The sequence below is a fragment of the Lissotriton helveticus genome, chromosome 7 (assembly GCF_964261635.1).
Source record: "Lissotriton helveticus chromosome 7, aLisHel1.1, whole genome shotgun sequence".
NCBI classification, from domain to species: Eukaryota; Metazoa; Chordata; class Amphibia; order Caudata; family Salamandridae; genus Lissotriton; species Lissotriton helveticus.
In genome coordinates this window covers 1552335629-1552349684 of record NC_136068.1, presented here as the reverse complement: position 1 = coordinate 1552349684, position 14056 = coordinate 1552335629, and the positions used below count along the sequence as shown (strand labels likewise).

Genomic DNA, 14056 nt, shown 5'->3' with positions numbered 1-14056 from the left:
CCAAAAATATATGCGATTGTGCCAGAGACCCTACCCCCTCACAGTAACACTCTGCAAACGCGCCCTGTGGCGCGGTTTAAGTTGGGGAATTAATTCCCCTTCAATACTGGGGGTCCCTGGGGGCTAACTAGCCCACCAGGTACCTCCCGTAAGCGCCACAGGGCTGCGTTGCAGAGAGGTGGTCCAGGCCACGCCCCTTTTCATACCTCGCTGCAACGCAGTTCTGTGGCGCTTACTGGAGGTACCTAGTAGGCTACTTGGACCCCAGGGACCCTCAGGATTCAAGGGGACTTAATCTCCCAACTTAAAACAAGCCACAGGGCGCATTTGCACAGTAGTGAAGGGAGGGGGCGGGCCTGAAGTGTCTTGTGTGCAAACACGCCCTGTGGTGCGTTTTAAGTTGGGGAATTAATTCCCCTTCAATCCTGAGGGGCCAATTAGGCCACCAGGTACCTCCAGTAAGCGCCACAGGCCTGCGTTGCAAAGAGGTGGTCCAGGCCACGAACCTTTTTACACCTCTCTGCAACGCAGCTCTGTGGCGCTTACTGGAGGTACTTGGTGGGCTAGTTGGACCTCAGGGACCCTCAGGATTCAAGGGGACTTAATCCCCGAACTTAGGACGCACCAGGGGGCGCGTTTGCAGTGTGGTGGAGAAAGGGGGCATGGCCTTTGTCTACCTGTCACGAATCCCACGGTCTGGGGCTTACTGGAGGTAAAAGGTAGGCTAGTTGGCCCTTAAAGGACCCCCAGCAGTGAAGGGGACTTCAATCCCCATTCAAGAGCGTGCTAGAGAGCGCGTTTGTAGAGTGGTGGGCAAAAAGGGTGTGGCCTGGTCCGAGTACTTATCAGTTCTGCTGTGTGTGACTGACTGGAGCTAATAGTTTAGGTAGTTTGCCCCCAAGGATGTCCTTGGGGGCCAACCACCCCTCTTGTTTCCTCCAGTAAGTCCCACACAGTGGGATTGCTAAAACGTCTTCGGAGGCCATGGCCCCCTTTCACTGCCACTCTGCAAATGTGCCTCGTGGCAGACTACGGGATGGGGATGAAGTTCAATTTATTCCTGAGGGAATTTGGGTGCCAAGAATCCCTCCTGGTTCCTCCTGTAAGTCCTACGCAGCGGAATTCCTGGGCGTTGGTTGGACACCCAGCACCCTTTCTCCACCACTCTGCAACACGACTACTAGTTAAAATAGCATATTTCTGCACTTCTGACTTAGAGGTGGTTTTAATCCCCCTACCCTATTATGTATAAGGCCCTTAGAGAGGAGGTCATGCTAATCACAGGGGTACCCCAACGCATAGTGTCCCCTAGTGTATGTAGGTGTTTTCACTGTATTCTAAGTGTCTTTTAGCATAGGACTGGCTCTAGGCCTGGTTAGTCAGTCAGTTACCACCAGTACCCATCTGAAAAAGTTGTGGGCATAGGATGATTTTGCAACAAGGCCTCTTTCTGCTCCTCTGTTGGTTCTTTCGCACATCTTGCTTCTTCCTGCACTTTTCTTTGTCTTTGTGGACTTCTGTTGCCTCTTTCTGCATTTCTTTTGCTTCTTTCTGTGTGTTTTTTCTTCTTTCTTCACATGTCCTCTGTAGGCATAGTTAGAAACTAGCATTTAAAAAACCTTTGAAATTCACTTAAATAAAAACATAGGTTTCAGACACGTTATAGTTAGAAATTGGCATTTAAAAAACCTTTCAAATTCTCTGAAAAAAACATAGGTTTCAGGCAGGTTATAGTTAGAAATTAGCATTTAAAAAACCTTAGAAATTCACTGAAAAAAGCTTAGGTTTTAGGGAAAATTATAGTTAGTTGGAGATTTCACTTGTACAAAAACATCATCAGTGATGTCACTGACCATGTCATGAGTGATGTAATATGTGACGTCATCAGCAGTGCATTGCGTGGGCACGAGTTATAGTTAGCTGAACTAACTATAACGGAGGAATTTCTATGGGTTTGTACGAGTGAAATGTCCAACTAACTATAACTTTCCCTAAAACCTATGTTTTTTTCTGTGAATTTCTAAGGTTTTGTTTTTTTTTATTCCAAAATGTTTTATTGATTATCCTTACAAACACAAAATACATAAAAGACAGGGCAAAGTATTGTGTGTTCATCACGTCAAGCATGTCGCCATTACTAGAAGACAGGAAGCGGTGGATCAGACGGTACATTAAAATCAGACCAATGCAAAGGGACACAAGTTAGTGAGTGTGCAACCTTGGAATGCAGTAGGCCCTAATTACCAAGTCCTCGAGGAGACAGCATAAACTCAAGTTGTACTTGGCAGATCCGTGGCAGGTCAATATGCTTGAGTTGTGCACTCCTCCGTAATGGTCCGTGATGAACAAACTGATTGAAACTGGTCATCATGAACAGCATATTATCCTAGAAATTGCAGATAATCCTATTTATAGCATGGGGCAAGTTATGAAAAGTACAGAGCCCACAGAAAAAGGCTAGTGATGAGGATAGGAAAGCAGAGAGTGAAAGAGGTACAGAAGGAGTAAGGGTGAGAAGAGAGAAGCTAGAGCTCGGTGCCAAAGGGGTAGGACTGGAGGTGGTGTATTAAAATCAAATCAAAACGGGAGCCTTCCTTTCATTCCAGTCTCCATAAGCAATGAGGGCCGTGGGGTGGTATGGTGTGGGATCATCTGGGCCTAGCAACTCAGGGGTGTTTAAAAACCTTAGGACTAGCGTCAAGCACCTTCCATAGTTTTCTCTGCCTGGGTTTCCAAGGGGAGGTATTTAAGGCAATATTGTCTGCTCTTCTTAAAAAAATTATCCATTCTTGCCATTTCTTGAATGTGATTTTCCCAAAGCTCTTCCAATTACACAGGAATATTTTACACCCAAGTTATTAAGTCAAGCAGAAAGCGGTCATCCTCCCTCGACAGATCAGAGACCAAGAAGCCTGCCAATATATAAGATAGTTTTTTAACCAGGGAGATGCTGAGTGTCTGTGAAATGTATTTGAAAATGTGATTCCAAAACATTTCTAGCTTCGGGTATAGCAGGAGCATGTGAGATAAGTCACCTGTGTGAGCGTTGCAATTTCAGCATAGTGGGGACTGGGTTAGATTTAATCTAAATAGTCTTGCGGGGGTCCAATATGACCTGTTTATGGTCATAAATTTTGTTTGTGAGAGAGTAGGGGAGATTTTGTGTCTGAAAGACATTGTATGTATTTCCTTCCAGTCCAGTATAATTGCATTGCTGTTTGGTTCTGCCTCCCATTTTGCCACATTATTCAAATGTTTTTTGCACAGTTCGTGGAGCTGTAGTTTGTAAATCCTTGAGACTGTGTGGCCAGCACTTAACAAATTGGGTGAGTCTTGAGGGGAGTTAGAGGGGGTTAAAAATAGTTAAGTTTCGAGATCTGGACTTTCAATTTCAGAAAGGCATAGAAATCTAACTCGGTCAAACCCTTATCATTTTTAGGTGTGGAGAATGGAATAGGACAAGTCTCATTATATAGGTCCTTGAGGAAGTTGATCCCATTGTGTGACCAATCTTTCCAGAATATGGTTTCTTTATTTATTTTTATCACAGGGTTGTTCCAGATCGCCTGTAAATTTGAGGCACCCATTTTTGTTGTGGAGGGAGTCTCCAGCCGTTTTAGGGCTTTTTTTGTATTTATTATGATGTATTTATAGTGTTCCAGTTTTTTGGTCTGCATTGTCATAATTGCTTGAAGGGGAATTCCTTTAGTGAGGTGTAATTCCACTTCTACCCATTGTGGTTTGTAAGTAGGGTTATCTATGAACCATGCGGCTCCCTGTTTGCAAGGGTGTGCCATTAGATAATTTCTGAAATGAGAAAGGCCAACTCCTCCCATGTTTTTCCCGAGCCTCAATTTCTTTGTGGAGATCCTCAATTTTTTTCCTTGCCATAGGAAGTTACTAATAGCCTTATCTACCTTATTTATAAAGTTATCCGATAGCATCATGAGCAACATACTAACAAGATAGTTTATGAGAGGTGCGATCATCATTTTAATCGTTTCGACTTTTCCCTACCACAATAAGAATTTTGACGACCTCCCTTGTAGTCCATGATTTTCCTCCTTTTTACTGGATGATTCAGGCCCTTAACATTTATAGAGAACATTTTAATCTGCTTAAGCAGTGAGTTAATTTTCGTGTCTGTTGTGTTTGTAGTTGGGATCGTGGAACACCATCGCAGGAAGCAACGTGTCCTGTAAGGTTTTTTAAATGCTAATTTCTAACTATAACGTGCCTGAAACCTATGGTGTTTTCAGTGAATTTCAGTGAATTACAAAGGTTTTTTAAATGCTAATTTCTAACTATAACATGCCTGAAACCTATGGTTTTTAAGAGAATAAATATATATATATATATATATATATATATATATATATATAAACACACAAGGTTGCCCCAAATGAGAGAAGCCGGCAGTGCTGTAATCTATTTATTCGGCAATGAGCTTGCAAGCAGACAGCATAGCACAGGTTCGAGTTCAGTCATAATATGCAAAGCTGAAACCAGACGCGTTTCGGGGAATGGAATCCCCTTCCTCTGTGGTAGCTTGCTGAGAATAGATGAATGTGATCACGCACTTTTTGTTAGTAAGTCCCCACCCATGTGGGCGCGGCCGCTCGCTAGGCCACCTGGATCTTGTAGTGCGTGATAAGTAAAAACCTCCAGTGAGTTCATCCGTGACAAAATTTAATTTCTCATAATCCCCAAGTGGGTAGAATCCCAATCCTGCGCCAATGTGTCCGTTCCGCTTTGTAGCCAATGCCTTAGAAACTGCCCCTGGTACATGGAAATCACGTAGTGGCGATCTCCCAGGCCCACTCTCCAGTGGTGAGCTTCTCTCGCGGCCGGACACGCCGCTCAAATACAAACACACAAGGTTGCCCCAAATGAGAGAAGCCAGCCGGCAGTGCTGTAATCTATTTATTCCGCAATGAGCTTGCAAGCAGACAGCATAGCACAGGTTCGAGTTCAGTCATAATATGCAAAGCTGAAACCAGACGCGTTTCGGGGAATGGAATCCCCTTCCTCTGTGGTAGCTTGCTGAGAATAGATGAATGTGATCACGCACTTTTTGTTAGTAAGTCCCCACCCATGTGGGCGTGGCCGCTCGCTAGGCCACCTGGATCTTGTAGTGCGTGATAAGTAAAAACCTCCAGTGAGTTCATCCGTGACAAAATTTGATTTCTCATATTTCTCCATTCCCCGAAACGCGTCTGGTTTCAGCTTTGCATATTATGACTGAACTCGAACCTGTGCTATGCTGTCTGCTTGCAAGCTCATTGCCGAATAAATAGATTACAGCACTGCCGGCTGGCTTCTCTCATTTGGGGCAACCTTGTGTGTTTGTATTTAAGCGGCGTGTCCGGCCGCGAGAGATGCTCACCACTGGAGAGTGGGCCTGGGAGATCGCCACTACGTGATTTCCATGTACCAGGGGCAGTTTCTAAGGCATTGGCTACAAAGCGGAACGGACACATTGGCGCAGGATTGGGATTCTACCCACTTGGGGATTATGAGAAATTAAATTTTGTCACGGATGAACTCACTGGAGGTTTTTACTTATCACGCACTACAAGATCCAGGTGGCCTAGCGAGCGGCCACGCCCACATGGGTGGGGACTTACTAACAAAAAGTGCGTGATCACATTCCTCTATTCTCAGCAAGCTACCACAGAGGAAGGGGATTCCATTCCCCGAAACGCGTCTGGTTTCACCTTTGCATATTATGACTGAACTCGAACCTGTGCTATGCTGTCTGCTTGCAAGCTCATTGCGGAATAAATAGATTACAGCACTGCCGGCTGGCTTCTCTCATTTGGGGCAACCTTGTGTGTTTGTATTTGAGCGGCGTGTCCGGCCGCGAGAGAAGCTCACCACTGGAGAGTGGGCCTGGGAGATCGCCACTACGTGATTTCCATGTACCAGGGGCAGTTTCTAAGGCATTGGCTACAAAGCGGAACGGACACATTGGCGCAGGATTGGGATTCTACCCACTTGGGGATTATGAGAAATTAAATGTTGTCACGGATGAACTCACTGGAGGTTTTTACTTATCACGCACTACAAGATCCAGGTGGCCTAGCGAGCGGCCACGCCCACATGGGTGGGGACTTACTAACAAAAAGTGCGTGATCACATTCATCTATTCTCAGCAAGCTACCACAGAGGAAGGGGATTCCATTCCCCGAAACGCGTCTGGTTTCAGCTTTGCATATTATGACTGAACTCGAACCTGTGCTATGCTGTCTGCTTGCAAGCTCATTGCCGAATAAATAGATTACAGCACTGCCGGCTGGCTTCTCTCATTTGGGGCAACCTTGTGTGTTTGTATTTGAGCGGCGTGTCCGGCCGCGAGAGAAGCTCAGCACTGGAGAGTGGGCCTGGGAGATCGCCACCACGTGATTTCCATGTACCAGGGGCAGTTTCTAAGGCATTGGCTACAAAGCGGAACGGACACATTGGCGCAGGATTGGGATTCTACCCACTTGGGGATTATGAGAAATTAAATTTTGTCACGGATGAACTCACTGGAGGTTTTTACTTATCACGCACTACAAGATCCAGGTGGCCTAGCGAGCGGCCACGCCCACATGGGTGGGGACTTACTAACAAAAAGTGCGTGATCACATTCATCTATTCTCAGCAAGCTACCACAGAGGAAGGGGATTCCATTCCCCGAAACGCGTCTGGTTTCAGCTTTGCATATTATGACTGAACTCGAACCTGTGCTATGCTGTCTGCTTGCAAGCTCATTGCGGAATAAATAGATTACAGCACTGCCGGCTGGCTTCTCTCATTTGGGGCAACCTTGTGTGTTTGTATTTGAGCGGCGTGTCCGGCCGCGAGAGAAGCTCACCACTGGAGAGTGGGCCTGGGAGATCGCCACTACGTAATTTCCATGTACCAGGGGCAGTTTCTAAGGCATTGGCTACAAAGCGGAACGGACACATTGGCGCAGGATTGGGATTCTACCCACTTGGGGATTATGAGAAATTAAATTTTGTCACGGATGAACTCACTGGAGGTTTTTACTTATCACGCACTACAAGATCCAGGTGGCCTAGCGAGCGGCCACGCCCACATGGGTGGGGACTTACTAACAAAAAGTGCGTGATCACATTCATCTATTCTCAGCAAGCTACCACAGAGGAAGGGGATTCCATTCCCCGAAACGCGTCTGGTTTCAGCTTTGCATATTATGACTGAACTCGAACCTGTGCTATGCTGTCTGCTTGCAAGCTCATTGCGGAATAAATAGATTACAGCACTGCCGGCTGGCTTCTCTCATTTGGGGCAACCTTGTGTGTTTGTATTTGAGCGGCGTGTCCGGCCGCGAGAGAAGCTCACCACTGGAGAGTGGGCCTGGGAGATCGCCACTACGTGATTTCCATGTACCAGGGGCAGTTTCTAAGGCATTGGCTACAAAGCGGAACGGACACATTGGCGCAGGATTGGGATTCTACCCACTTGGGGATTATGAGAAATTAAATTTTGTCACGGATGAACTCACTGGAGGTTTTTACTTATCACGCATTACAAGATCCAGGTGGCCTAGCGAGCGGCCACGCCCACATGGGTGGGGACTTACTAACAAAAAGTGCGTGATCACATTCATCTATTCTCAGCAAGCTACCACAGAGGAATGGGATTCCATTCCCCGAAACGCGTCTGGTTTCAGCTTTGCATATTATGACTGAACTCGAACCTGTGCTATGCTGTCTGCTTGCAAGCTCATTGCCGAATAAATAGATTACAGCACTGCCGGCTGGCTTCTCTCATTTGGGGCAACCTTGTGTGTTTGTATTTGAGCGGCGTGTCCGGCCGCGAGAGAAGCTCAGCACTGGAGAGTGGGCCTGGGAGATCGCCACCACGTGATTTCCATGTACCAGGGGCAGTTTCTAAGGCATTGGCTACAAAGCGGAACGGACACATTGGCGCAGGATTGGGATTCTACCCACTTGGGGATTATGAGAAATTAAATTTTGTCACGGATGAACTCACTGGAGGTTTTTACTTATCACGCACTACAAGATCCAGGTGGCCTAGCGAGCGGCCACGCCCACATGGGTGGGGACTTACTAACAAAAAGTGCGTGATCACATTCATCTATTCTCAGCAAGCTACCACAGAGGAAGGGGATTCCATTCCCCGAAACGCGTCTGGTTTCAGCTTTGCATATTATGACTGAACTCGAACCTGTGCTATGCTGTCTGCTTGCAAGCTCATTGCGGAATAAATAGATTACAGCACTGCCGGCTGGCTTCTCTCATTTGGGGCAACCTTGTGTGTTTGTATTTGAGCGGCGTGTCCGGCCGCGAGAGAAGCTCACCACTGGAGAGTGGGCCTGGGAGATCGCCACTACGTAATTTCCATGTACCAGGGGCAGTTTCTAAGGCATTGGCTACAAAGCGGAACGGACACATTGGCGCAGGATTGGGATTCTACCCACTTGGGGATTATGAGAAATTAAATTTTGTCACGGATGAACTCACTGGAGGTTTTTACTTATCACGCACTACAAGATCCAGGTGGCCTAGCGAGCGGCCACGCCCACATGGGTGGGGACTTACTAACAAAAAGTGCGTGATCACATTCATCTATTCTCAGCAAGCTACCACAGAGGAAGGGGATTCCATTCCCCGAAACGCGTCTGGTTTCAGCTTTGCATATTATGACTGAACTCGAACCTGTGCTATGCTGTCTGCTTGCAAGCTCATTGCGGAATAAATAGATTACAGCACTGCCGGCTGGATTCTCTCATTTGGGGCAACCTTGTGTGTTTGTATTTGAGCGGCGTGTCCGGCCGCGAGAGAAGCTCACCACTGGAGAGTGGGCCTGGGAGATCGCCACTACGTGATTTCCATGTACCAGGGGCAGTTTCTAAGGCATTGGCTACAAAGCGGAACGGACACATTGGCGCAGGATTGGGATTCTACCCACTTGGGGATTATGAGAAATTAAATTTTGTCACGGATGAACTCACTGGAGGTTTTTACTTATCACGCATTACAAGATCCAGGTGGCCTAGCGAGCGGCCACGCCCACATGGGTGGGGACTTACTAACAAAAAGTGCGTGATCACATTCATCTATTCTCAGCAAGCTACCACAGAGGAAGGGGATTCCATTCCCCGAAACGCGTCTGGTTTCAGCTTTGCATATTATGACTGAACTCGAACCTGTGCTATGCTGTCTGCTTGCAAGCTCATTGCCGAGTAAATAGATTACAGCACTGCCGGCTGGCTTCTCTCATTTGGGGCAACCTTGTGTGTGTGTGTGTGTGTGTGTGTATGTATATATATATATATATATATATATATATATATATATATATATATATCTACTCCCAGTATATAGCCGCCTGAAACGCGTTATCATTTAGCTTGACATCGCCACAATAAACAACGTATCGGGAACGCGAGTGTGCCGGTGCCTGTTTCGGCTTGATAGAACGGGCATCAGCAGTATATATAAATATAGCCAAATGACACTCCTCCGGCAAAGAAGAACATTAAAGCTAAATTCCAGGGAATTCAGGCGCCTTATTTAGACATAAAATCCTTTGGCAACCAGCATTAATATCTGTCCCAACGCTTTTCAGCTCTGCTTCCGAGCCTTGCTCGCGGGAGAATAGAAAATTCTTGCTGTCAGAAATGACCATGTGTTTTAGTCTCCTTGATTGGATGGTTCACGGAGTCTAGAGGTCATTTACATAAACATGTGCAGAGAACACAAATCAGCACTTTAATATATCCTGCAGCATTTGAAGTCCCTTCATCAAAACACTGCATTTAAATGTCAATATTGATGGCTGTTCAATTAGCAGAAATAAATACAATTAAAAGGATTGCAAGCATGCCGTGGCTTACTGTCAAATATTGTGCACGTCTTCATGAAGAATCCGTGAACCCAAAAAACATTTCAGCTCACATCCCTTACTCGTCTCCACTTTCCTTTACTCGTGGGATGCATCCTGTCTTTTCAAGGTAGAGGTAATCGAGTCAGGCCCCCTTCAGAAATAAACCACACAAAGTTGCTTTGTTTGTTAGGGGGCCCCAGACAGACCCTTGCAGGGTGGCTTCAGAGTGGAAGTCTCAGAGCCACCCTCCGTCATATCCAAAGACACTCCTCCGGCAAAGAAGGACAGTAAGGCCAAATTCCAGGCGCTTTATTTAGACATAAAATCATTTGGCAACCAGCATTAATATCTGTCCCAATGCGTTTCAGCTCACTTCTGAGCCTTACTCACTGTTTAATAATAAGTTCTTGCTCTCAGAAATGACCATATGTTTTAAAGGCTTCTTAATTGGATTTTTTTACCAGAAATCTGAGTGAACAGGAACAACTCAAATCTTTAATTTGGTCAACCTATGTTGGACCATGGTCCTTCTGGCCCTTGTGACTCACTCACACATTGGGATTTATTTTTGATGCCTCACATTCGTGCATCAAATTTGGGGAAACCTCTACCACGCAAAGTCATTACCCAGAAATTTCTCCAACATTCCCAAGGAGAGTTAGCGCATAATAAGCGGGGAGGTGCCATTGGGACGGGGGATAACAAAGGGCAGATACTTAGCTGACTGCCATGCTGGGACAGGGCTCATTCAGGGATTCCCAATGTCACCAACCTGGGTTGGTAGTCCTAACAAGTGGTCATCACCTTTGGAGTCCCTAGTTTTGGGTATTTACTACCTATGTCTCTTTTGTATCATCTGCATCTCAATTCACTTTGGGGGCGCTATGAAAAGGATATCTATAATGAATGTACTCACCTATGGCTCTACTCTATCTACCCCTATGCTGCACCACAGAGAACATGGGTCCCTAGGGTCCTTTCCACACTCCACAGAAGACTCCTCCATGTTATAAGGTGGAAGGAAGGAGATTTATCTCTGTTCCTCTTACCAGGGCACAGTGATCACCCTCCCCTGCCCCCCTTACCCCAATGTCCCCCTCCTTCAGGCCCGAGGGCTGTTAAGGCGGAAACAGCCTTTACTCCGAAGTTTTTACTTCGTATTACATTTTACATGCATTTTTTCCATCGTAAAGACTGTTAGCACGCAAGTCGTTACAACGCAATATAAAACCACGCATTTGAAGGTAATTGAAAAAGAGGCTTTAGGGGGTCTCCCCCCTAACCCCCCAAATTATAAAATGTTCAAATAGTATCAAACCTGTACACGACAAAGGCAATTAATGAAATATATTGAGATTTTGGGCCCGATGTAGGTAGGCAAATACCGGTCGGAAACGGCCGAAAATACCGATTTTCGGCCGTTTCCGACCGGTATTTGGATATTGAGATGTAGGGGCATGTTAAATTACAGAATCGGTAATTTTACCGAATCTGTAATTTTTCCGATTCGGTAAAATACCGAATCGGTAAAATTACCGATTCTGTAATTTAACATGTAGGTAGCACTGTAATCAGTGCTACAAAGGTTTAAGAATTCGTTATTTACCACCAACTAGAAGTTGGTGGTAAATAATAAAAACCCTTCAAAAAGCATTTTTTTTGCTTTAAAAAATGTGCCATGTTGCAGACATACATGCCCTAAGGGCATGTATGTCAGCAACATGTGCACCCATGCACAATTGAGGGGTGCAACAGGGTATCAAAGTGACACCCTGTCCCCCTTGCAAATTCGGTAATTTTACCGAATCGGTATTTACCAATTCGGTAATTGCCATTGATTCCTATGGGCCTCAAGGCCCATAGGAATCAATGGCAATTACCAAATCGGTAAATACCGATTCGGTAATTACCGAATCATTCCGTTTCGGTAATTTCAAAAGTGAAATTACCTACATCCCATTTACCTACTCTTAAATACCGAATCGGTATGATTAGGTATTTAAGAGTAGGTAAATCGAGATTACCTACATCTGGCCCTAATGTATAATTTCTGAACAGTAGGTGGCAGATTTAGACTGTGACAAGATTTTTCAGAAACAGTAAGCGTGGTAAAAGTATGCGTGGTAGTGGAATGTGTGGTGAAGGTGTTTTTAATGTGAGCGAATGTAAATGTGTAGTAGCGGTGTGTGTTGTAAAATCGGCGATGTAAAGATGCACGTGGTGAAGTAAGGCGTGGTAATGTCATACAACCCCCTGCTGGCATAGCTCCTACAGATCAGAAGACAATCGGAACTGACTAAAAGTTTCAACTCACACGCACTTTTTTTCCCACGCTGACACTTCCCAGTGACTCTAATCAATAATGCACCTTTAGGCAGCGTCCCTCATCCAGACTCAACCAAGGCTTAACCTGTTGCCAGATTTTTCCTATGTGACCACCTGAGCCTGACCAACCAGCTCTTGCAACCCTAGATAGACACTGCAACATACTCTCTCGATTCCCTGGCACTCTGTGTCGACATGGGACCCAGCCTTCACACAGAGGCACTCACACACTGTGACTGATAGTGTCCTGCATCTGATTGCCGTGTGTGCATGGTTGTCTGATTTTGTGTTGCTTTGTGTCTGCAGGGATGGCTGTATGTGGGGTGACCTGTGAACATTAGTGTACGTAAGTTGAATCTACATCACTTTGTGTATGACTGGTGCTCTGCATACGCTTTGCAGAAGTTAGAGCTATTGACTTTGCCACTGATTCCTCAGTTTTTGTGGAGTTAAGACACTTTAGTTTTTAAAGGTTCCCTTACTATACCGACCTCTCATATTTCTCACATTCTAGTTCTTTACTCGTGGCTTAAATCCCTGTCCTGACTTCCAAGACGACACTGAAAAAAAAAATGGGCTCCTAACCTAATCAAAATTGATTTCACAGAATTGTTTTAGACCAAGCTTTTTTATACCAACTGCCAAAGAGACCGAGGAATTTGATATTTCGGTGCATCCTTCATTTTCGAGCACACTGGAATCAAGCAAGCGTTGATATTGTATGAATCAATGGTGTTTATAATTTAAAATTAACTTCAGCTATTAATTCTCCATTTTTGACTGATAGTGTTGAAGCTGTTCTTAAACTGGTGCGTAGTGCGGCTTTGCAAGTACCTTTTGCACACTTTGTGGTAGGCGGGTTCCTAAGCACCAATGAAACGCCTGGACGCCTCCAGCTTAAGGTGCCCAATGTAACTTCCTTTTCATTATTTGGTTTCAGCGCCATCACCAGTCAGCAACTTCAGTGTAATCAACAGAAACGAGACCTCGCTGACCCTGCAGTGGACGGTGCCCACGGACCAGAACCAGACCAGCTACACTTATATGGTGGTGGTGGTGGGAACCATGAAAAATGCAACTTTTGCTTCAAATGTTGATGGTGGAGCTCAGCAGACCGGGGTCATATCTGGCCTTAATCCAGGGGTCCCGTATAACCTCAGCATTACCAGCAACACAGCTGATGGCGTCATGAGCAACGCAGTGACCATCAAGGACGCAACGACAAGTAAGTGCCAGTATCGTTTGGGCGAGGACCTGATGGTCTTTAGTGAAGTGTGTCAGCACCTCCCACTGGCTGTTTTACTGATTTGTGGGTAATGGGGCAGCACCAGTATAGAAGAGCACATTTTTTATTTTTAAATAAAGTATTCGTATTGGATTTCAGAGATATAAAACATACCTGCAAATAGAGGAAGCATAACAAAGTAAAGGCAAACAGCGACGATCCCCGATCAGAGTGCAATAGAGGGGTCCACACAGTGGTGGCTGGTGAAGTTTAGAAGTAGTGGGGCGTAAAAAGCATTGGTCAACCCTATCACCTAATAAACAAGTGAAGCAACAACATTGTGTAAGCACTAGTACCAGGCAGCTACAGAGAGAATTAAACACACATGTGCAGGCTCTGACACAAACACACACGCTCATACACATTTGCTGTGATGCACATACTCTCACACAAACACCCACACTCTAACAGGACACACATCCTCTGACAAAAGGATACACACATAGATGCTCTGAAACAAGGACACACACGCATACACATGCTCTGTGATACTCTGGCTCTGACACATAGACTCTCACACAATTCACCGATTTGTGTATTGTGATGATACTGTCCTTTGCTTTTATATTACTACTGATCGCCTAT

The 14056-nt window shown here is 45.5% G+C and overlaps 1 protein-coding gene across 1 annotated transcript in view; it reads left to right on the top strand.

Moving 5' to 3' along the window:
- PTPRH (protein tyrosine phosphatase receptor type H) overlaps positions 1-14056 on the top strand; it is a 779225-nt gene that overhangs the window by 406215 nt on the left and 358954 nt on the right. Inside the window, exon 9 of the mRNA XM_078655031.1 lies at positions 13127-13411. Coding sequence (XP_078511157.1) covers positions 13127-13411 — 285 coding nt within the window. The remainder of the gene's footprint in view (positions 1-13126; positions 13412-14056) is intronic.